This window comes from Pinus tabuliformis, chromosome 5_2, assembly GCF_031772625.1.
Source record: "Pinus tabuliformis cultivar Carrire ecotype Pingquan chromosome 5_2, CPIR1, whole genome shotgun sequence".
Classification (NCBI taxonomy): Eukaryota; Viridiplantae; Streptophyta; class Pinopsida; order Pinales; family Pinaceae; genus Pinus; species Pinus tabuliformis.
In genome coordinates, this window is record NC_142306.1 from 525746205 (window position 1) to 525771750 (window position 25546).

The 25546-nt window shown below is 32.8% G+C and overlaps 1 protein-coding gene and 2 pseudogenes across 1 annotated transcript; all 3 read right to left on the bottom strand.

Annotated features, from left to right (window-relative positions):
• Positions 1 to 1297: 1297 nt before the first annotated feature.
• Positions 1298 to 23654, bottom strand: LOC149160019 (LRR receptor-like serine/threonine-protein kinase SIK1; annotated as a pseudogene).
• Positions 1351 to 14467, bottom strand: LOC149160020 (uncharacterized). The gene is made up of 2 exons (XM_089433619.1): positions 13674 to 14467; positions 1351 to 1784 (listed from the first exon to the last, which is right to left on the bottom strand). The coding sequence occupies exon 1, from the start codon at positions 14057 to 14059 to the stop codon at positions 13721 to 13723; it is 339 nt and encodes a 112-aa protein (XP_089289745.1). The 5' UTR covers positions 14060 to 14467; the 3' UTR covers positions 1351 to 1784; positions 13674 to 13720.
• Positions 23655 to 24422: 768 nt separating the features above from the next.
• Positions 24423 to 25546, bottom strand: part of LOC149160021 (uncharacterized) — a 45951-nt pseudogene continuing 44827 nt past the window's right edge.

The following is a 25546-nucleotide window of genomic DNA, read 5'->3' on the forward strand; positions in this document are numbered from 1 at the left end:
TGAACTTTCAAGTTTTATATTATCAATTATGATTAATTGTGAATATTGAAAATATTGGCCTCTACCAAAGAAAATAATTATTTATTCTGAAATTATGCTTAACTATATTGTAACACTCCCTCTCCGATTCTCTCTGTATATAGATACTTGATTATTATCTTGGTGAATGATATATAAATACTTGATTGTTTTCTTGGTGAATGTGAATGAGTGCGATTAGTCTCCAATATAAATATCGTGTAGCCTAAAAAGTACAACTCAGCTTCCAATCATTTTATTTTTCATTATTTCTGTTTCGAAGTTCCATTTGTACAAACACGATAACACTGAAAACTGAAAAGAAAACTACAACATGAACTCACGTTACACAAACGTTTGTGCTCCTATATAGATGAAAACCTGCTTAAACTATATAGAGGAAAAAGTGCTTAAACCTTTTGTTTTAAGTTTAATAAATAGAACCTTGAGTCCAGCCTGTTTTGAATTTACACCTAGTCTCAGGGATCTTTGTTGCCAAGTCAAGATACATTTAACAGGAATAGCTAGCCAGAAGAAAAGTAAACTATATATTATTTTGTCATTGAACATTTTAGAATGATGCCATTCATCAGTTGGTCAATTATCCCGTGCAGGACAGCGCTATCAAAGTGGCGAAAATCTAAGAACTGTAGGGTTAAAATACAGTCGTTAAAGTATTTGGAAAAAGGAATTCAGACAAACGTTGCAGCTTGAGGGTCAGTAAGAGAGTACCTCCGTGTGAATCATATAAAAAAACCTATCATTTGTAGCAGAAACGGTAGCATAAGTCGATCTGATTCTTGACAATATTTAGAGTGACTTGAACACGTAGACCAAATTTGCTAACCCTTATGGTCTGAAATTTATCCCGGACATTGGAGGCTTGAAACTCGGAAGCTTGCAGGCTTTTATAGATACCGAAAGTGTTGGAAAAGGGTTTAAGAGGAGGCAAAAAATTTAGTACGTCTTTTCTTTTCGACCTCTATTAGCTTATTTTGTAAATGACGAATCTATTGAATGGCTTCTAGCAGTTTGTCAGATAATGTGCATTTTGTCTTCAAAATTATAGACAGAAGTACAACAATTACTCTTTTCTTTTCGTTTTTAATTCTTCTTTTCGTATGGTTTATCTAAAAAAATGTCAAACACAAGTAAAACTATTGCCCCTCTACTTATCTTTTTAATACTTTTATTGAAATGCCTGAGATATAGAAAGCCTCACCTTGCCATATTAGAAGTTATAACAGAGTCAAGGAAAGAGCTTTCATGTTAATCCGCCTCAGATTGTGTAGACGAGCATTCCCAATGCATTCCTCGCTAGCCTCATTCGTTCGACGCTCCGCGTCGGTGAGAAAAAAGGGTTTCTGGAACTGGGCGAGCTACGGGCTAGGGTTTGAACTGGATTGCCATTGTTGGCTACCAATTTCTTCCAACATTGCGTAACCGCGAGTGATGAATCCTCCTGAGCAAGCTGGTCAATCTGCACCGCCGGCCCTAAAGAAGCTGTTCCGAGCAGACCGTAAACATGTGGCCTTTTGGTGGAGAGGTCACCAAATATTACACCAGCCAGGTAAAATCGGAACCTTCAAGTCTCTAATATAGCCAGGTGTCTCCCTTGCAAGGAGGGGACGGTTCTTTCCATTCAAATCTGATGGAATGGTAAAGTGGAACTCTGTGACTCTGGTAAGACAAAAGGAAATGAGGGATGAACGTGTTAAACGCTTAGCCGCTAAAGGAACAGAAAGAAGAATGTGTTCAATGCTCAGCTGCAAAAGGAATAGAAAGAGGAATGTGTTCAATTCTTAGTCCATAGGGAATCGACAAAGGAATGGCATACTTGCATGTGTTAACCCTACTTAATAAGTAAAGTAAATTTTTAAAGATGACAGGAATATATGAGTTTGACTAATTGGACGCATAATTTATTTTCTAGGAATAACATCATGTTGTCCACTCATAATTGTCATTGTCATTAGTAAAGTGATTCTATCTGTGCCCTAGTTAAAATATTTAATTTGAGAAACAATAAAACTTAGATAAGAAGATGGGAAAAAATGATAATATATTAATATTTTTAAATATAAGATTCCAACGAACTCTTTGAATTTAAAATTGGGCATCTTATATTGTGACTATCAACATCAATGTGTAAAACACGTAAAATGAGCCATTCAGATATGCATTATTTAAGTCCATATCCAAAACATTTAAAAGAAAAATACGCATGCTTATTGTTTAAGGTGAAAACTTCGGTATGGATCGTCTATCATATGGAAATAAAAGAACCATGTCACATTTTTGAAATAAATCGGGGCAATCCAATCTTGAGGACTGGTAGAATTGGTTGCCTTCTATGGACTTACTTGTAACGTGTTTTCTATTATTTCTTGATCCTTTTAAAAGAAATTTATCTATTTTTAAATGAGATTGAATTTTTCATGATTAACCTTTAATATGAAGAATATTCATTATTAGATTATTGCAAACTTCACTAAATAAGAGGTATGAAGTACGGTACAGAGGAGAAATTTATTAGATTATTGCAAACTTCGCTAAATATCTATTTTTAATTGAAATTGTACTTTTCATGATTAACTTTGTTTATGAAGAATATTCATCGCTGAATTATTGCAACTGCACTAAATAAGAGGTATGAAGTATGGTTAGGAGGAGAAATTATTTTTAATTGAAATTGTACTTTTCATCATTAACTTTGTTTATCAAGAATATTCATCGCTGAATTATTGCAACTGCACTAAATAAGAGGTATGAAGTATGGTTAGAAGGAGAAATTCATGTATATGTTTTATGTTTTAGAGGAGTTTCAAAAGAATTTTGGTTTAAATTGATTAATTTATTAGGGATTTTTTGAAATCATAAGTTTAAATTGTAAATTTTTCATAATTTTAGTGTCTTAAAAAGTTTTCAATATGTTAAATTATCAAAAACTCATTTTAAACCACAAAAATTAAGATTTAGATAAAAAATATTCACTTAATTCCAACCAAAACATTAAAGCTTAATATGTTTAGATAATACATATGTTTTTGTGGTAATCAATTAAATGGTGTTTGTCATGTGTTAAAATAGTTTTTGTCATAACACATGGATCATTCCAAGGCTTCTCTTTAGAAGTGTGGTGGTTTCGGTAATGGCCAACAAAAGACAATATTATGTTCAAACCATTCGGAGTTTTGTATGGAGAATCGTGCCATTGAATATTTATGGTGATAAGGAGAGAACATCGCCATAAATATTTCAGAGTTCGAGGAGACCACGATAGACATGTCATGTACTCCAAAAAAATCATGGCTAACTGTTGAGGGCCACTAGCATACATACGTTGCTTTGATTAGGAATATCTACTCACACACTTTCACTATCTTTGAAGCACTAATATAGTGATGTTCATTTATAGCTCTGGTAACATTTTATATTTGGAACTTACAAAAATATAGGTAGTAAACTAGAAAATAATCTATAACGAGGGGAAATTATTATTAACAGAATTTAGATACTCTAATCTATATAAGATATAATTTAGAGTGATTCTTCATCATATAGATGGTTAAAAGTAATTTACATTTATAAGTATCATTATTAATAAAATCTATATATTTTAATTTACATAATTCTATGGTAGTTAAATATAATTGAGAGTCATTCTTCATTGCATAGAAGTTTAAGGTTGTTAAAAATAATCTAGATTAATAAGTATGGTACGAGGAGAGATGATTATTAATAATTATAATTATGGTTTAGTTGATTTATTAAAAATTACAAATTAGGCATGTTCTTGCACCCCTTATCAAGGGCGATGAATATCAATTATTACTTAAGTCTCATATTTTTCTTAATAAGAACAGGAATACCATTTTTATTAGTTCAAATATTCATAAGTGTAGTTGTTATATAAAGAGAATTAGTAAAAAAATGAGTTATTAGCTAGATAGAATCATTGAGACCATCAAATTTAGAGGACCCTTATCCTAAAAAATTGGAAGTTTTTCCCATATATTCTAGTATGTCTATATGCATATATAATGCCAATTTTTTCTTAGAATTAAACAATATTTACAAAGATACATGTATGCGATCTAAATAGAAGGGCCACCTTCTTCCATGATTGCTTCCTAGTAAGATGATTTTATGGCATTGAAGTCTCCAACCTATTGAGTAATTGTGCATTATTCACTGCTAGAATATGTTGGTTCGCATGGACCTATATCCATTGGAAACTAGATAATTTCTACTAATTGACGTAGGAAAACCAACCCTTACTAATTTCTTTGGATAATTTTATTTGGTTCTACTAAGATATCCATCATTTTTGTTATCATTGGGGTGGATTTGTTGTGGTTGAATTTCAAAGAGTAAATTTCCTCATGCAGTTGGTTTACTCTTTCCTAGAGAAGTTAAATTTCTATATCTTTTGAGTTGGCCATTTGGGGCCCCAGTTTCAATTCCTCTTGTAAAGCTACCCCTCTACAAAACCAAGTAGTATGAAAATATTCCAAATACAAAAAGGGGATATTTAATTTACCAATTAACATGTGCCACAGTAACCTGAGATGATCAGAGAACAATGTGTAAACATAGTTTATATAATGGCAGACTGTTGAACTCCGAGAAACTTCATCCTAGAAACCTGAAAGGCCACGAACATGTTGGATTTGGAAAGTATAGGTCCTGTCCTTGGGAAGGATTGTAAGATTAAAAAGAAGTCAATTTTCACCAGGTGATTAAATCCCTATAGCAAAATGTGGAACATTGTTAATATCCTCTTCCCACATACTAAATTACTTGACTCGCCTCACATGATGTCTTACATGGTGAGTTGTCGTCATATGATTCCATCATGGATGTCATGGATCCAGTTGATATGTCTTGAGAAACAATACACACTGATGTTGACAAAATTATTCCTCCCCACAATTTTAAGTGGCACCAATTACTATTTGTAACACATGAAACCATGTCGAAAGAGCACTTGGAAAACATTTCAAGGATCATACTCATGAAAATTTCAATTAAATTAGGTGTCATGGAAAACAATTTAATAGGTTCATACTTTCTTCTCTAAGAAATTTTATAAGCTACATTGTGTTATTCAAGGTATTTCACTATGGTTTTTCTTAGATTTATCAAGGGATGCCTAATTTTAATCCCTTAATTGCAATCTATGAGATCAAAGTGCATGACAGATCCAACTGTATTTAGTGAAAGATCTAGCTTTTTAATCGTAAGATATTAATTGCAATGAAAATGGAGGTTGAAAAGCTTCATCATGATGACTTCATCTAGATATTATCCCTTGATTGGGTTGGTATATAATATCTTTCTAATCGCCATGAAACAAGGAACCATTAGGGTCTATGATGATTATAAGGATTTAAAAAAGCTTTATTGAAGGATAATTATCCTATCCCATTATTTACATATTTACATTATTTTTCATCCATCTTAATGCTACTAGAGTGGAAAATTGGAAGAATTAGGTTATTGGGTCATTTTTATCAGTGGGTCCCAATTTGTAGAATTAGGGTGTGAAACCTTCTAGGGTCCTTTTGAGGAATTAAATGACATTTATTGGGGCCAAAAATATCCAATTAAATTCCAAACCTTATGATTCTATCCAAGACTGATATAGATTTTCAATAATACAAGAGCCCGGATGTAGGAGGCCTACATAACCATCTATGAAGGTGGTTGGCAATATTTAAGCCAAGAACATTGGATGAGGCTTCTATACAGGCACAATATCTAGAAAACATATGCTAGAATAAAGCATAGTCAAGTGTTTCAAGATAGGAAGAACAATAGGAAACTTCCAAGGAGGGGAAGAAGAAGTCGAATTGATTGAATGATAAGAATATAACAACCACTACACTTGAGCACAATGATCATAACAATTATTGCAACAACTACAACATTGATGGTAACATTGTGGAAAGGAGTTGGAAGCTGCATCAAGAGATGAACCCAAGAAATAAGAAGAAGAGGGATGGTGTTCAGGGGCCTCGTAGACTAATGTAATGTTCTACATAACATATTATACATTGAGTAAATTTGTTTAATAAAGGGTATATATATGAAGTAAATGTAATGAATGTTTAGTTGGAAGTAAAATCACTCCAACCATATATCATCTTTATAAATAATTATGAAGAATAAATAAATATATGGTTGGTTAACCTTCCAAAATATTTATCTCTTTGATTATATTTGTGTGTTCTCGTGTTTACGCTGCAATGCATTCTAGACTTGTTAACTATGTGTTAAATCCATGTCTTCAATATTTTAGTTCTACTATTATAGACACATAATCTAGGAGAAAATGAGGAAGTGTAAACATTAAAAAAAACTCGTAAAGCCCTTGTAAAATCTTGTTGTTGAAGAATGAAGATTTGCAACCAAAAAAAAGAGGGGCTCCCTTACATGCTCGTCAAACTTTTGATAAACCCTACAAAACAAAGATGAAAGAGTTGGAAATAGAAAGATAACCTAGAATTTGAGAATGTGATCGTGCATAAAGATTTACGCAAGAAAAAGAAATGAAGTTTCAATAGTTGAAGGGTTGGATGTAAACAAAATAAAATAATGCTGCAAGTGAGATCTACTACTATTCTAGTAGATATTCTATTTGGATGAAACAATTTATTCCGATTTGTTTCATTGATGCAGAAGTGGGAATATGGTTGACATGATGATATGATTTGTCATAAGATGGTTGATAGGATGATACCACTACTACACACAGAGAGGTTTTAAGACAATATTTGAGACAATATTTGGGTAAATTGTCTTAAGTTTAGACAAAAAAAACATTTTTTATTGTCTTAAATATTGTCTTGAAACGAATGTCTCAAATTATTGTCTTAAAAAATTGTCTCTATAAAGAAAATATATAAGACAAGTGTTATTGTCTCTTGGAAGATAATTTCATTTTTTTCTCTTTAGAGACAATAGTTGGGATTAAAGACATTGTCTTTATAGAGACAATATGTCTTTAATCCTAGCTGTTTCCCCCCTAGAGACAATTAAAAATATATTTAAGGATAATACAACATCACTTTTGTCTCTTTAGAGAATATAAAACAATGAATCTGGAAAAATATTTCAGCATTGAAATAAATCAACATAAAAAGTATTTAATTAAAAATAAACTACAATATCATAACTCAATTCGAATTAAGGCATAGTGGAATCGAACCAACAACCTCTTACTTACAAGTCAGGAGCTCCTCCATTGAGATAACACCTTTTAAAGAATTATGTGAGCACTTATGGTACCTCATTTGCACCTAACCTTAACCCCATGGAAGGTTCTTAGCACAAGGAGAAAATAGTGCAATTAGTTCGTGACCCAGAGTACATGTTCGCTTCAATTATTTGCACAAAAGTACACACTAAGTGCTACAATGAACACAACAACCTTGAATGAGTAATGAGTTTTTCACCTAACACTAAGACCACAAGTATCTCTAATCATTCCAGAATAAGTTTGACAACATTATTGTACCATGTACCATGATTTTTTTACAAAATCCCTTGCTTGGTATTATTATTTGTAATGTCTGCAAAACCCAAGTATTGATTCATCATATAATTAAGTGATTTTCAAAAATAAGTGCCATTTTCGTCAGAAAATCAACAACTATGTGTTTGAAAACAAATCTACAAGAGCATTTGCATCATATCAGGTAGATAACCTATTCATTTTCATAGGACAATGCCTATTTGGATGAAAAAATAACATCTGCCATCCTACCATCTACTCTCAGTGTCAATCTAATGCACCCCATCCCTCAGACAAATTGTTGAAGAAGAGCACCTAAGCACACACATGACACACATTATTTCCATATTTAAATTTCACCTAGTAGATAATTCACCTCAAAATTTCAAAAAAACAAAAATCGAGAGGATTTTCCATTCTATCTTGTTGGTAATTTAATCTAACAAATAAGAATATCAATAGATTCTCTCCTAAATATATGTGCAAACCCACCTAAAGAGCATAATTTTCTTATGACCATTGAGACCTGACTTGAGAACATGGTTTTGGCTATGGAGATTATTTCGACCTGAAATCTTGGCAGGGGAAAAATCATCAAACAAGAAAGACAAAAATAATACTCACTTCTTGCAAGAAAAACTACATTGAAGGATTTCTATTTAATAAATAAACATACAATATTCTTCATGTACACAGATATGCACTATTAATAGTTTTAAGTGTATATATTGTTGTCATGCTATGAAGGAAAGATGACTTCATTCCATTATGAGAATTTTGAGCTCTAAAATGGACCTCCTAAGAAAAATATACAACCAAAATAAACTTTATAAGAAAGAATAGGGTTCAAGACGATGATGTCAACTGTGGGGGATGATTCACCATTTTTGGAGTAAAAAAGTAAAAAGTGTAAAAACTAATAAAATAATAAAACTAATTTTTCAACTCATATTTTCAACTTATCTCCCTAAGGTTTTACTCAAATTTCGAGCAGGAGTACTCATTGGATGAAAAAATTAATTCATCACCCAAGGATTACCCATGTTGCATACTTTCGATGGACCCTTCTGCATGAAAAATGAGAAATACATGAAAAAACGTGATTGCAATCACATTTTCCATGTATTTCTTGGTTTTCGTGTAGTAGCATCCATCTAAAGTATGCAATATGGGTATTCCTTGGATGAGGATTCAAATTTTTCATCCAACAAGTGTTTTTGCTCGAAATTTGAGTAAACCCATAGGGAGATAAGTTGAAAATACGAGTTGAAGAAATAGTTTTTTCTTTTTGCTCTCTAAAATTTGATGTAATCTAATCTTCTTTTATTATTTCCACTATTATTTTATAATTTACTTAGGAAGCCCATTTTAGACATCAAAATTCCCCTAAAGTAAACCATATCAGGATTTTGTATCTGAGCGAAGAGAGATGCAAAAAGCTACTTAGGATTGTCTTGTAACATGATTTTTATCTTCTTCCAGCAATGTTTCCCACCTTAAAGCAATAATATTCAGGTTCATGTTTGGGTACCACACAATATACTATTGGATTCCATTTATAGGTTACTAAACTTTAATTAGAAAAGCACTCGAGCAACACAAATGTTACAAAGATTATAATTGGCTTCTCTATAAAACCATGCACAAACCATTCGCCCATAACACTTGACACTCTCGTTTGTTCTAGCTACCAAGATTTGAATTTTATAGCACACTCTGTTCCATAAACAAAATTGGAAAATGTGAGCTTTGGATGTAAGAGGCTAGATTTATTTTCCACTGATAACAATATGGTAGAATGGACAATTGGATACACTTTTGATTGTGAGCTCCATCTAAGGCTTTTTCAAGTATTCAGAATAGTCAAATAGTGTTTTGTGAAATAACCTTGCCATATCTCATAAATAAATGTCCATAAAAAGTGATACTCGTGCTTCTTATAACATCTTTATGATTTCCTTCCACATAATCATCCAAATATCTCTTGTAATTATTGTTGGGGGATGGTTGGTTTACACAGATACTTGGAGATTGTTTAGAAGTTGGTACTAATGACTAAAAAAATATGGTAACCTCATGCATGGTGGGATAGTAAAAAGGTTTTCTCATTGTGCAAAGCACGTGAAAGCTAGAAGATCTTTCTTACAAACCCGAGATCTGTGCAGGTTGTTGCTATTTCTTCATCTACAATTTCCATTACTATATCATTGTATGATTTTGATAAAATTTGCATTCAAATGCCCATGTCAAAGAAACCAAGGTTATTTCTTTATTTTCTTCATCCATGAAACATCCCAAGATAAAAAAGCTTCACAATTGACAAAAAGAAAATCCCAACTAAAGAAAATTTAGTCATTATCAGCTTACCAACTGAAGAAAATTTGAATCCTTATCCACAACTTTCCTCCCTATGAGTAACTCCAAAAGAAAAATGTCATAGTTGTACACATCACATTTCTTGTGAAGCCTATGCATCTTTGCATATTCAGGGTCAATATATAGTATCCATAAAAATAGGATTCTCGCATTATGAAGGGTGAAAATTACTCAGGTTTATCCATTTTTGTAGACAACCATGAAAGCCTAGAGGTAGTATGCAATGAAATGTTGGAAGGGTAACTAGAATACTTATGAGTTTATTGGAACTCTTGGAAGCCGCATGATTTTGGAATATTCATTTTCAGCTAACTAATATGCCCTTGAATGTGGTGGGATACCATGAGGGACTTCATGTGAAGAGAAGGGTGTGCACCACTTGGGTGTAGGTTGATGGGGAATGCAAGCATGTTGGTTGGAGATTGTCGGGTTTGGTACCTTAGTTGTATGAAGGACTTGAACTCCTGGAATTTGCATGACTCTCGATCATCCCTAGTTAGTCGAGATAGGGGTTGATAAGGCACGTGAGCTTTCTAGTTAGAGGTTTCTCGATTTAGTACCATGGTTGATTAAAGATATTAAGCATGTATCAAAATTTAAACAATTCCCACAGAATCAAGGTCCCATCTCGGTGCTGACTCATTGTTGAGGGAAAATGAACAACATGCTCTATGGCTAGGTAGAATGTTGAGGATCTGCAACCACTTGGAAACAAATTGGAGGATAAGTATTTAACTTCTATGACTATTTCTAATATAGTGGTTTACATGTTTAAGTGAATTGTTTCTTGAATATCAATTACGATATTCATGTAGGATATGTCTATGTATAAGTAGTGAATATTAACAATCATTTATACATGCATTGTATTATGCAAATTTTTGTAGAAGAAAAGAGAAAAAAATATTGGTTATATGTTACCAATCATATCCGATACATAACTGGGGCTTAGTTAGAGGCTAGAATACACTGGCAATAGCTTGGGGGAGATTATATTCTCTTTGATCGCCAAGCTTCTCAAGGGGTTTCCTTTATTACAAATTGAAAAAAGTTCGATAATGGAAGGATCTTCGCCTCACGTTGAACAATCACCCTACCCCACCTTATTTCATCTTCCATTCCCTTTCATGTTAGAGGATATTCTAATAAGATGGACGATAGGATAGAAAATGAAGGATTTACTAATCATCTTTTGCTAAGCCACTCATCCTAGCCTTCTTTACCCACCAACTTAAAGAAAGAATTCTAGGAAATCACCACCTAAAATACTAGAGCCCCAATGAGGGTGTTAATGTGATAGTAATGATTATTGGTATTGAAATGAAATGCCCTCCTATTTTCTATCCTCTGAACATGCCACCACATCATGACATAGAAATGGGGCCTTCCCTCCCAAGGAGGGCTACAAAGGCTTCTTGGCATGTCTGTTGTTTCAACTCTCGAGCGAGGGTTGCATGCTCCGTCATGTTCCTTCTCCTATGTAACCTATTTTCATTATTGTTGCTCATTTAAGATCTCCCCATGATGCTATGTTTGTTCACCATTAGTTTTGATTACCATTTGGTTGTTTGAGTGTGGGGATCCTCTCCATCTCCTCAGGATCCCCCTCATCTTGTGGCGAATTTTTGAGATGGAGTGGGACTTGCATTGAGGCCATTGTTGGTGAAACCCACTTGGCATGACATTATGATTAAATTCCTTCATTAAAAACTCTTATAGCTTCTCACCTCCCTCCAACCCTCACTTAGTGAATTCTTGTTGCATCCAACAGTGATGGCTTTCTAGTCAGCTCAAGGCTAAAAGGGAGGTGGAGTTCACATTGCTTTATGACACTCCAAAGTGAGGTTGTGCATTAATTCCTTAACCCACATATTTCATGAAAACACTCCTCTGGACATCTAGGAGGAACTTTGATTTGTAGTGGTGGAAATTTGATGGGAAAGACGAGTCACATTCGACTTGGAGGTTATGTCAAGCACTGCCTCTTAGGGTCATGACATTGGTAACTCTAGAGGTTGTGAGAATCATTATATTCTTACAGTGGACTTGCACTAGCATGTCAAGCTACTGCTTAGAGAGATTCTTTTGGATAGGAGACAAACTCAAGTTAATCCCATGCATAGACTAGACAAGCTCAAGGATCTCATGTTTGATATAGTAGGGAGACATGTTAGGCTAAAGATGGGATCACCACATAACTCTCCCATTCCACTATCATGCAAGGTTGAAGACCAACCCTTCAGCCTCAACATGTCATTGTCTTCTTAATGCTGAGGGTTCTTATATTTCATGGTTTGAGTCCTTAGTTCTCATTCTTTCCTATTTGGGCTGCTAACAACTTATTCTTATAGTATATGTCTAGTTTCCTTTCCTTGTCAACTCAAGCACTATGGATTCTAAAGGATTCTCATTTTGGGCTTTTGTTAGTTGTTTCTGAGTAGGGAAACATTATCTATTTGGATTTTCAAGTTTTGTATTATCAATTATGATTAATTCTGAATATTAAAAATATTCACCTCTAACAAAACAAATAATTATTTGTTCTGAAATTATGCTTAACTATATTGTAACCCCCTCTCTGGTTCTCTATTCCGAAATTATGCTTAACTATATTGTAACCCCCTCTCTCTGGTTCTCTATATATAGATACTTGATTACTATCTTGGTGAATGATATATAAATACTTGATTGCTATCTTGGTGAATGTGAATGAGTGTGATTCGTGTCCAATATAAATATCGTGTAGCCTAAAAAGTACAAGCCATCTTCCAATCATTTTATTTTTCATTATTTCTGTTTCGAAGTTCCATTCTTCCCATCATTTTATTTTTCATTATTTCTGTTTCGAAGTTCCATTTGTACAAACACGATAACACTGAAAACTGAAGAAAATTACAACATGAACTTACGTTACACAAACGTTTGTGCTCCTATATAGATGAAAACCTGCTTAAACTATATAGAGGAAAAAGTGCTTAAACCTTTTGTTTTAAGTTTAATAAAAAAAACTTTGAGTCCAGCCTGTTTTGAATTTACACCTAGTCTCAGGGAGCTTTGATGCGAAGTCAAGATACATTTAACAGAAATAGGTAGCGAGAAGAAAAGTAAACTATATATTAGTTTGTCATTGAACATTTTAGAATGATGCCATTCATCCGTTGGTCAATTATCCCGTGCAGGACAGCGATCTCAAAGTGGCGGAAATCTAAGAACTACAGGGTTAAAATACAGTCGTTAAAGTAGATGGAAAAAGGAATTCAGACAAACGTTGCAGCTTGGGGGTCAGTAAGAGAGTACCTTCGTGTGAATCATACAAAAAAACCTATCATTTGTAGCAGAAACCGTAGCATAAGTCGATCTGCTTCTGGACAATATTTAGAGTGACTTGAACACGTAGACCAAATTTGCGGACATTGGAGGCTTAAACCCGGGAAGCTTGGAGGTTTTTATAAATACCGTAAGTGTTGGAAAAGGGTTTAAGAGGGGGCCAAAAATTTAGTACGTCATTTCTTTTCAACGTCTATTAGCTAATTTTGTAAATGACGAATCTATTCAATGGCTTCTAGCAGTTTGTCAGATCATGTGCATTTTGTCTTCAAAATTATAAACAGAAGTACAACAATTACTCTTTTATTTTCGTTTTTAATTCTTCTTTTCGTATGGTTTATCTACAAAAATGTCAAACACAAGTAAAACTATTGCCCCTCTACTTATCTTTCTAATACTTTTATTGAAATGCCTGAGATATAGAAAGCCTCACCTTGCCATATTAGAAGCAATAACAGAGTCAAAGAAAGAGCTTTCATGTTAATCCGCCTCAGATTGTGTAGACGAGCATTCACAATTCCTCGCTAGCCTCATGATCATGACATCCTCCTGCTGCCGTTTTCTTCGTTCGACGCTCCGCGTCGGTGAGAAAAAAGGGTTTCTGGAACTGGGCGAGCTACGGGCTAGGGTTTGAACTGGATTGCCATTGTTGGCTACCAATTTCTTCAAACATTGCGTAACCGCGAGTGATGAATCCTCCTGAGCAATCTGGTCAATCTGCACCGCCAGCCCTAAAGAAGCTGTTCCGAGCAGACGGTAAACATCTGGCCTTTTGGTGGAGAGGTCACCAAATATTACACCAGCGCGCGGTATCATCATCTATACAAAGTCCGGTTTCCGCAAACATCGCTGATTTGGTTGCTGTCTGTATCTGAATACTTTCATTGGCATCAATGTTACCATGATAATGAGGACACCATGGTGCCTAAGAATCAGAGGACGAAGCATAGGTTTTCCTCCTTAAATATTCTATTTTGAACTCTACAGCCTGCTGGCTGCCTGATTAATGAAGATTGCCAGCGACCACTTCAAGTAAAATCGGAACCTTCAAGTCTCTAATATAGCCAGGTGTCTCTCTTGCAAGGAGGAGGGGACTGTTCTTTCCATTCAAATCTGATGGAATGGTAAAGTGGAACTCTGTGACTCTGGTAAGACGAAAGGAAATGAGGGATGAACGTGTTAAACGCTTAGCCGCTAAAGGAACAGAAAGAAGAATGTGTTCAATGCTCAGCTGCAAAAGGAATAGAAAGAGGAATGTGTTCAATTCTTAGTCCATAGGGAATCGACAAAAAATGGCATACTTGCATGTGTTAACCCTACTTATTAAGTAAAGTAAATTTTTAAAGATGACAGGAATATATGAGTTTGACTAATTGGACGGATAAATTATTTTCTAGGAATAACATCATGTTGTCCACTCATAATTGTCATTGTCATTAGTAAAGTGATTCTATCTGTGCCCTAGTTAAAATATTTAATTTGAGAAACTATTAAACTTAGATAAGAAGATGGGAAAAAATGACAATATATTAATATTTTTAAATATAAAATTCCAACGATCTCTTTGAATATAAAATTGGGCATCTTATATTGTGACTATCAACATCAATATGTAAAACACGTAAAATGAGCCATTCGGATATGCATTATTTAAGTTCATATCCAAAACATTTAAAAGAAAAATACGCGTGCTTATTGTTTAAGGTGAAAACTTCGCTATGAATCGTGTATCATATGGAAATAAAAGAACCATGTCAAATTTTTGAAATAAATCGGGGCAATCCAATCTTGAGGACCAGTAGCATTGGTTGCCTTCTATGGACCTACTTGTAACATGTCTTCTATTATTTCTTGAGCTTTTTAAAAAAATTATTTATCTATTTTTAAATGAGATTGATTGTTTCGTGATTAACCTTGAATATGAAGAATATTCATTATTAGATTATTGCAACTTCACTAAATTTCCATTTTTAATTGACATTGAACTTTTCATGATTAACTTTGTTTATGAAGAATATTCATCGTTGAATTATTGCAACTGCACTAAATAAGAGGTATGAAGTACGGTATGTTTTATGTTTTAGAGGAGTTTTAACATTTTTTTTGGGTTTAAATTGATTAATTTATTAAAGATTTTTTGAAATCGTTAATTTTTTATAACTTTAGTGTTTCAAACATTTTTCAATATGTTAAATTACCAAAAATCTATTTTAAAGAGCAAAAATTAAGATTTGGATAAAAAATTTAAACAACAAAAATTAACATTTAGATAAAAAATATTCACTTAATTTAACATGTTTAGACCATACATATGTTTTTGTGGAAATCTATTAAATGGTGTTTCTCATGGGTTAAAATAGTTTTTGTCATAACACATGGATCATTCCCAAGGTTTCTCTTTAGAAGTGTGGTGGTTTAGGTAATGGCCAACAAAAGACAATATTGTGTTAAAACCATTCGGAGTTTTGTATGGAGAATCATGCCATTGAATATTTATGGTGATAAGGAGAGAACATCGCCATAAATATTTCACACTTCGAGGAGACCACGATAGAGATGTCATGTAGTCCAAAAAAATCATGGCTAACTATTGAGGGCCACTCGCATACATATGTTGAATTGGCTGGGCATATCTACTGACACATTTTCACTTTCTTTGAAAGACAGATATAGTGATGTTCATTTATAGCTTTGGTAACGTTTTATATTTGGAACTTACAAAAATATAGGTAGTCAACTAGAAAATACTGGAAGACAATGAGCGGAAATTATTATTAACAGAATTTAGATACTCTAATCTAGATAAGATATAATTTAGAGTGATTCTTCATGGTATAGATGGTTAAAAATAATCTACATTTATAAGTATTATTATTTATAAAATCTATATATTTTAATTTACATAATTCTATCATAGTTAAATATAGTTGAGAGTCATTCTTGATTGCATAGAAGTTTAAGGTTGTTAAAAATAATTTAGATCTATAAGTATGGTATGAGGAGAGATGATTATTAATAATTATAATTATGGTTTAGTTGATTTATTAAAAATTAAAAATTAGACATGTTTTTCACCCCTTATCAAGGGGATGAATACGAATTATTACTTAAGTCTCGTATTTTTCTTAATAAGAACAAGAATACTATTTTTATTAGTTCAAATATTCATAAGTGTAGTTGTTATATAAAGAGAATTAGAAAAAAATGAGTTATTAGCTAGATAGAATCATTGCGACCATCAAATTTAGAGGACCCTTATCTTAAAAATTTGTAAATTTTTCTCATATATTCTAGTATGTCTATACGCATATATAATGCCAAATTTTTCTTAGAATTAAACAATATTTACAAAGATACATGGATGAGATCTAAACAGAAGGGCCAATTTCTTCCATGATTTCTTCCTAGTAAGATGATTTTATGGCATTGAAGTCTCCAACCTATTGAGTAAATGTTCATTATTCACTACTAGAGTATGTTGCTTCGCATGGACCTATATCCATTGGAAACTAGATATTTTCTACTAATTGACATAGGAAAACCAACCTGTACTCATTCCTTTGGATATTGTTATTTGGTTCTACTAAGATATCCATTATTTTCTTTTATCATTGGGGTGGATTTGTTGTGGTTGAATTTCAAAGAGTAAATTTCCTCATGCAGTTGGTTTACTCTTTCGTGGAGAAGTTAAATTTCTATATCTTTTGAGTTGGCCATTTGTAGACCTAGTTTCAATTCCTCTTGCAAAGCTACCCCTCTACAAAACCAAGTAGTATGAAAATATTCCAAATACAAAAAGAGGATATTTAACTTACCAATTAACATGTGCCACAGTAACCTGAGATTATCAGAGAACAATGCGTAAACATAGTTTATATTATTATAGACTGTTGAACTCTGAGAAACCTCATCCTAGAAACCTGAAAGGCCACGAACATGTTAGATTTGGAAGGTATAATTCCTCTCCTTGGGAAGGATTATAAGATTAAAAAGAAATCAATTTCCACCAGGTGATTAAATCCCTATAGCAGAATGTGGAACATTGTTAATATCCTCTTCCCACATACTAAGTTACTAGACTCACCTCACATGATGCCTTACATGGTGAGTTGTCTTCATATGATTCCATCATGGACGTCATGGATCTAGTTGATATGCCTTGAGAAACAATAGACATTGATGTTGACAAAATTATTCCCCCACATAATTTTAAGTGGCACTAATTGCTATTTGTAACACATGAAACTATGTCGAAAGAGAACTTGGAAAACATTTCAAGGATCATACACATGAAAATTTCAATTAAATTAGGTGTCATGGAAAACACTTCAATAGGTTCATACTTTCTCCTCTCATAAACTTTATAGCCTACATTGTGTTATTCAAGGTATTTCAATATGGTTTTTCTTAGATTTATCGCAGGATACCTAATTTTAATCCCTTAATTGCCATCTATGAGATAAAAGTGCATGACAGATCCAACTGTATTTAGTGAAAGATCTAGCTTTTTAATCATAAGATATTAATTACAATGAAGATGGAGGTTGAAAAACTTCATAATGATGACTTCATGTAGATATTATCCCTTTAGTGGGTTGGTATATAATCTCTTTCTAATCACCATGAAACAAGTAACCATTAGGGTCTATGGCGATTATAAGGATTTAAAAAAGGTTTATTGGAGGATAATTATCCTATCCCATTATTTAGATATTTACATTATTTTTCTTCCATCTTAATGCTACTAGAGTGGAAAATTGGAAGAATTAGTTTAAGGGGTCATTTTTATCGGTGGGTCCCAATTTGAAGAATTAGGGTGTGAAACCTTCTAGGTTCCTTTTGAGGAATTACATGAAATTTATTGGGGCCAAAAATATCCAATTAAATTCAAAACCTTATGATTCTATCCAAGACTGATATATATTTTTAATAATACAAGAGCCCGAATGTAGGAGGCCTACATAACCATCTACGAAGGTGGTTGGCAATATTTAAGCCAAGAACATTGGATAAGGCTTCTATACAGGTACAATATCTAGAAAACATATGCTAGTATAAAGCATAGTCAAGTGTTTCAAGATAGGAAGAACAACATGAAGCTTCCAAGGAGGAGAAGAAGATGTCAAATTGAGGGAATGATAAGAATATAAAAACCACTACACTTAAGTGCAATGATCATAACAATTATTGCAACAAGTACAACATTGATGGTCACATTGTGGAAAGGTGTTGGAAGCTGCATCGAGAGATGAACCCAGGAAATAAGAAGAGGGATGGTGTTCAAAGGCCTGGTAGTCTAATGTAATGTTCTACATAGCATATTGTACACTGAGTAAATTTGTTTAATAAAGGGTATATATATGAAGTTAATGTGAGGAATGTTTAGTTGGAAGTACTACCACTCCAACCATATATCATCTTTACAAATACTTATGAAGAAGAAATAAATATATGGTTGGTTAACCTTCCAAAATATTTATCTCTTTGGTTATATTTGTGTGTTCTCCTATTTATGCTGCAATGCAGTCTAGACTTCTTAACTATGTGTTAACTCCATGTCTTCAATACTTTAGTTCCATTATTATAGACACATAATCTAGGAGAAAATGGGGAAGTGTACACATAAAAAAAAAAAAATCGTAAAACCCTTGTAACATCCTGTTGTTATAGCATGAAGATTTGCAACCAAAAAAAAGAGGGGCTCACTTACATGCTCATCAAACTTTTGATAAACCCTACAAAAAAAAAGATGAAAGAGGGGAAAGAGAAAGATAACCTATAATTTTAGAATGTGATCATGAATAAATATTTGTGCAAGAAACAGAAATGAAGTCTCAATAGTTGAAGGGTTGCATGTAAACAAAATAAAATAATGTTGCAATTGAGACCTACTACTATTCTTGTAGATATTCTCTTTGGATGAAACAAGTTCTTGCATTTTGTTCCATGTAGTTATTCTCTTTGGAAGAAATAATTTATTCCAATTTGTTTCATTGATGCAGAAGTGGGAATATGGTTGACATGATGATATGATTTTTCATAAGATGGTTGATAGGATGATACCACTACTACACAGGGGGGGGGGGTGTGTTAAGACAATATTCGGCTAAATTGTCTTAAGTTTAGACAAAAAAAAACATTTTGTATTGTCTTAAATATTGTCTTGAAGCGAATGTCTCAAATTATTGTCTTAAAAAGTTGCCTCTAAAAACAAAACAAGTGTTATTGTCTCTTTGAAGATAATTTCATTTTTTTTCTCTTTAGAGACAATAGTTGGGAGTAAAGGTGTTGTCTTTATAGAGACAATATGTCTTTAATCCTAGATATATATATATATATATATTTTGTTTTTTTTTAACAGTGGAATCGACAATAGGGGCAGCCTCGCGACTCGAGTTAGACGGGGTCGATTCTGACCGCTACCTATATAACCACTGGGAACATGCGCCCGCCCCTCTCCACAACTCCGTTTTACTCTGGGGTATTTGAACTCGTGACCTTCAGTGTGGATTCGCCTTTCTAACGACTTCCCGCGATGTGATTACCAACTCGCCTACCCCCGTGGGGTTTAATCCTAGATATTATCTCCCTAGAGACAATTGAAAATATATTTAAGACTAATACAACATCTGTTTTGTCTCTTTCGAGAATATAAAACAATGAATCTAGAAAAATATTTGAGCATTGAAATAATTCAACATAAAAAGTATTTAATTAAAAATAAACTACAATATTATAACTTAATTCGAATTAAGGCATAGTGGAATCTAACCACCAACCTCTTACTTACAATTCAGGAGCTCCTCCATCGAGATAACACCTTTTAAAGAATTATGTGAGCATTTACGGTATCTCATTTGCACCTAACTTTAACCCCATGGAAGGTTCTTAGCACAAGGAGAAAATAGTGCAATTAGTCCATGACCCAACATACATGTTTGCTTCAATTATTTGCACAAAAGTACATACTAAGTGCTACAATGAGCACAACAACCTTGAATGAGTAATGATTTTTTCACCTAACACTAAGACCACAAGTATCTCTGATCATTTTAGAATAAGTTTGACAACATTATTGTACCATGTACCATGATTTTTTTACAAAATCCCTTGCTTGGTATTATTGTTTGTAATGTCTGCAAAACCCAAGTATTGATCCATCATATAATTAAGTGATTTTCATAAATAAGTGCAATTTTCCTCATGAAATCAACGACCATGTGTTCGAAAACAATCTAAAAGAGCATTTGCATCATATCACGTAGATAACCTATTCATTTCAAATAGGACAATGCCTATTTGAATGAAAAAGTAACATCTGCCATCCTGCCATCTGCTCTAAGCGTCAATCTAATACATGCCATCCCTCACACACAAATAATTGAATAAGAGCACCTAAGCACACACATGGCACACATTATTTCCATATTTAAATTTGACCTGGTAGACAATTCACCTCAAAATTTGAAAAAAACAAAAATAAAGAGGATTTTCCATTCTATCTTATTGATGATTTAATCTAACAAAGAAGAATATGAATAGACCCACCTAGAGAGCATAATTTTCTAATGACCATTGAGACCCGACTTGAGAACATGGTTTTCGCTATGGAGATTATTTCGACCCGAAACCTTGGCAAGGGAAAAATCATCAAACAAGAAAGACGAAAACAATACTCATTTCTTGCAAGAAAAACTCCATTGAAGGATTTCTATTTAATAAATAAACATACAATATTCTTCATCTACATAGATATCCACCATTAACAATTTTAAGTGTATATATTGTTGTCATGCTATGAAGGAAAGAGGACTTCATTCCATTACGAGAATTTTGAGCTCTAAAATGGGCCTCCTAAGAAAAATATACAACCAAAATAAACTTTATAAGAAACAATAGGATTCAAGATGATGATGTCAACCATGGGGGATGATTCACCATTTTTGGAGTAAAAAGGCAAAAAGTGTAAAAACTAATAAAAGAATAAAACTATTTTTTCAACTCATGTTTTCAATTTATCTCCCTAAGGTTTTACTCAAATTTCGAGCGGAGTAGTCATTGGATGAAAAAATTAATTCATCACCTAAGGATTACCTATGTTGCATACTTTTGATGGAGCTTCCTACATGAAAAATGAGAAATACATGAAAAAATGTGATTGCAATCACATTTTTTCATGCATTTCTCATTTTTCATGTATTTCACATTTTCCATGTATTTCTCAGTTTTCATGTAGTAGCGTCCATCGAAAGTATGCATGTGTATTCTCTGGATGAGGATTCAAATTTTTCATCCAACAAGTGTAGCTACTCAAAATTTGAGTAAACCCATAGGGTGATAAGTTGAAAATACAAGTTGATTTTTTTTTCTTTTCTCTCTCTAAATTTTGATGTAATCTAATCTTCTTTTATTATTTCCACTATTATTTTATAATTTCCTTAGGAGGCCCATTTTGGACCTCAAAATTCCCCTAAAGTAAACCATATCAGGACTTTGTATTTGAGTGAAGAGAGATGAAAAAAGCTACTTACTATTGTCTTGTAACATGATTTTTATCTTATTTCAACAATGCTTTCCACCTTAAAGCAACAATATTCAGGTTCATGTTTGGGTATTACACAATATACTATTGGATTCCATTTATAGGTTGCTAAACTTTAATTAGAAAAGCACCCAAGAAACAAAAATGTTACAAAGATTATAACCGGCCTCTCTATAAAACCATGTAAAAAACATTCGCCCATAACACTTGACACTCTCGTTCATTTTAGCTACCAATATTTGAATTTTATAGCACACTCTGTTCCATTAACAAAATTGGAAAATGTGAGCTTTAGATGTAAGAGGCTAGATTTATTTTCCACTGATAACAATATGGTAGAATGGGCAACTGGATACACTTTTGATTGTTAGCTCCATCTAAGGCTTTTTCAAGTATTTAGAATAGTCAAATAGTGTTTTGTAAAATAACCTTGCCAGATCTCATAAATAAATGTCCATCGAAAGTGCTACTCATGCTTCTTATAACATCTTTATGATTTCCTTCGACATAATCATCCAAATACCTCTTGTAATTATTGTTGGGGGATGGTTGGTTTACACAGATACTTGGAGATTGTTTCAAAGTTGGTACTAATGACTAAAAATATGTGGTAACCTCATGCATGGTGGGATGGTAAAAAGGTTGCCTTATTGTGCAAAGTACTTGAAAGCTAGAAGATCTTTCTTACAACCCAAAGATTTGTGTAGGTTGTTGCTACTTCTTCATCTACAATTTCCATTACTATATCATTGTATGCTTTTGATAGAATTTGCATTCAAATGCCCATGTCAAAGAGACCAAGGTTATTTCTTTATTTTCTTCATCCATGCAACATCCCAAGTTAAAAAATCTTCATAATTGACAAAAATAAAATCCCATCTAAGGAAAATTTAGAGTCATTATCATCTTATGAGCTGAAGAAAATTTGAGTCCTTATCCACAACTTTCCTCCCTATGAGTAACTCTAAAAGAAAAATGTCATAGTTGTACACATAACATTCCTTGTGAAGCCTATACATCCTTGCATATTTAGGGTCAATATAACTAATAGTAGCCATAACATAGGTAGAGGTGTGGGTTTTTGTTGAAGGGATACACTTGGCATTGCCAAAGTCTGAAAAATGTGCTTCAAATTGTTATCTATGACAATGGTGGAGGTTTTTACATCTCTATAAATAATACATGGGTTACAATCATCATGGATATATGTTATATGTTTTTCAACTACCAAAGAAACCGTTAAACATGTGTTCCATTCTATCTTAATCTTCTTTGAAGATCCTAGATACAAGATGCATTGCTTGGATTCTCCAAGTAGGTCATTAGTAAACATTGACTATCTATGAAAGGTTGGTTAGGATCTTCTGCTAATGCCCAGATGACTATTATGCATGTAAATTTCTAGAGAGGTTTTTCCATCCATTTCACTCACCATGTAAGATGTTCCATATATTTCCATTCACCATGTAATTGTAGAAGAACAACTTTCCATGTGGAGAAAGAAAATAACCATACAAACTCAGAAGATTCTGATTCTTGATGCTTCCAATAGTCTTAAACTTAATTTCAAATTGGTTCAAACATTTTGGATATGGCGTCTATAATCTTTTAATAGAAATTGGATTCCAATTATTTAGAACACATTTATAAACTATGCTTCTAGCACAATAACCAATTACATATTTCTCTTTCAAATTTTCTTTGATTTGCATTGTGTCATCATACATTTGGAGTGCCATGAACATGTGAAATACTACTAGCCTCAGAGAACTTGGTCAGAACATCAAAGAATTTTTGAAATAAGGGACACATTGATGTTGATATAATTCTTAGGTCCATGATATAATCCAAAGAAATAATACCTTGTACCATTTCATTTGATGAACCTTTGGTAAATTGTTTAGGATGATTTTAATGGAAGAGAGCTATAATGATCAACCATACTAATAAAACTATGCCTAACAAGATGTAAACAATAGATGGTGTTGAGATTCAAGCTTTTCATTTTCAAAATCAGCTTAATTCTCATAAAAATATAATTTCAGAGAAACTTGTATCACAAAACATAACTAATCTATGGAATCTAAAATTTATTTAGTGTTTCACCTTTTGATTGTCTAGAATATATCCTGCAAAATTATCTAATCCAATTGCCACAAATACATGGATTACCTAAAAATTTGTTGCAATAATCAATTTTGTTAGATGAGATGCACAAACCCATTAATAACCAGAAAGAATATGAAATTTAATCCAGAAAAAAATGATTACATTGTATCTACACCATTCCGAGGTAAATCTTATAAAACTCTTTATTACAGGAATATTTCCAGATAAGTTGTTGTAGGAGAGATTTATGTGAAATGGTTGAAATCATTTCTGGTATAAATTAGTACACATACTAGATATATGAATATTATTTCATTTGTAATTTCACAACAAAGTGAGCTTAGAATAGGTGATCAGATTCATATGAATTCTTACAATGTAGAAAAGATGAAAAAAATGGTCAAATGGTACAAAACCTCCCCTAATGAACTATTGTTATTCAGTATCCTGTAAATGATCCAACTAAAAAGTTATTTTCAGAATAACTGTGAACCTATTAAATAATTTATTTTATAGGTCATTATGAGGATCTTATAGTGAGACCAAATTATGTAGGTTTTCAAGTTCTTGAGGAATGTTACCTAACAATCGGTTAGCAAAATGGTCTTTGCATTGAAGATATATCACACCATGTGACTGTGTCATTAAAGTGGTAATGGGTACAATAATTAATGCTATGGAAGAAACACAACTATCTCACACATTTGGAGGCTACACAAATCAAGTATAGAAGTATTACATATCGCTAATGCCTCCCAAGTTTCCAAATTTTGTTGGGAGAAAACCACTGAGTTTATTTGCACACAAATTCCTTGAATTCACAATCCAGTAGAGATCACAAGGATTAATATAATATATACCCATAGAAACTTATTTTTTTTATAAAAAGAAAAAAAAATACATGTGAAGCTTAAAATTTTAAAAGATGATCCAAATCCCCAACATATCCCTGAATAGGTCTAGAAATATCATTTTTAGAGAGGTCCCTAAAAATTCACATCAGATCAAGGATCAATCAAAAAGAATATTCTACCCTTGGTCCTTTAGAGTAATTATGTTTCTAGATGAAATTTTAATGGCGCGAATGGGAAACTTAATAAAGACAATAAAATAAAAATAATGCACAATGTGTCTACATTTATAATATGTTCAAGCTCCACGAAATTTCTCCCTTGACGTAGTTGGAGGACAATTTTCTTGTAAAACCTGCAATAAAAAATGTTAATCACTTGAATTTACTTTTAGTAAATTCAATGCTTCATTATGTTATATAAATCTATCACATTGGTTATGGCTTAGAGACATTTACAAATATGTGAGGCTATCAAGTTTACAAAATTCCAAAGGAACTGTTCCATTCAAACGATTAACATGTACATTACTACACAACAAAAGTCAAGAAAAGACATGGCCTCAATATTGTTAGACAAATAGTAAGATTATATACCAAAATTTCTCTAGTAAACCTGAAGATTATAGCACTTACAAGTAATTAAGAGCAATGCATGAATTAATTTTTGCTGAAATTGGACCTTCAAGATGATTTCTAGTAAGGTTCCCATCCCAACAAAATACAACCTAGTATTGTTAAATACTTGTAGCAAAAAATCCATAAAATTGATGTGTATTGTATAATTAGATTTGAGTATTCTTCT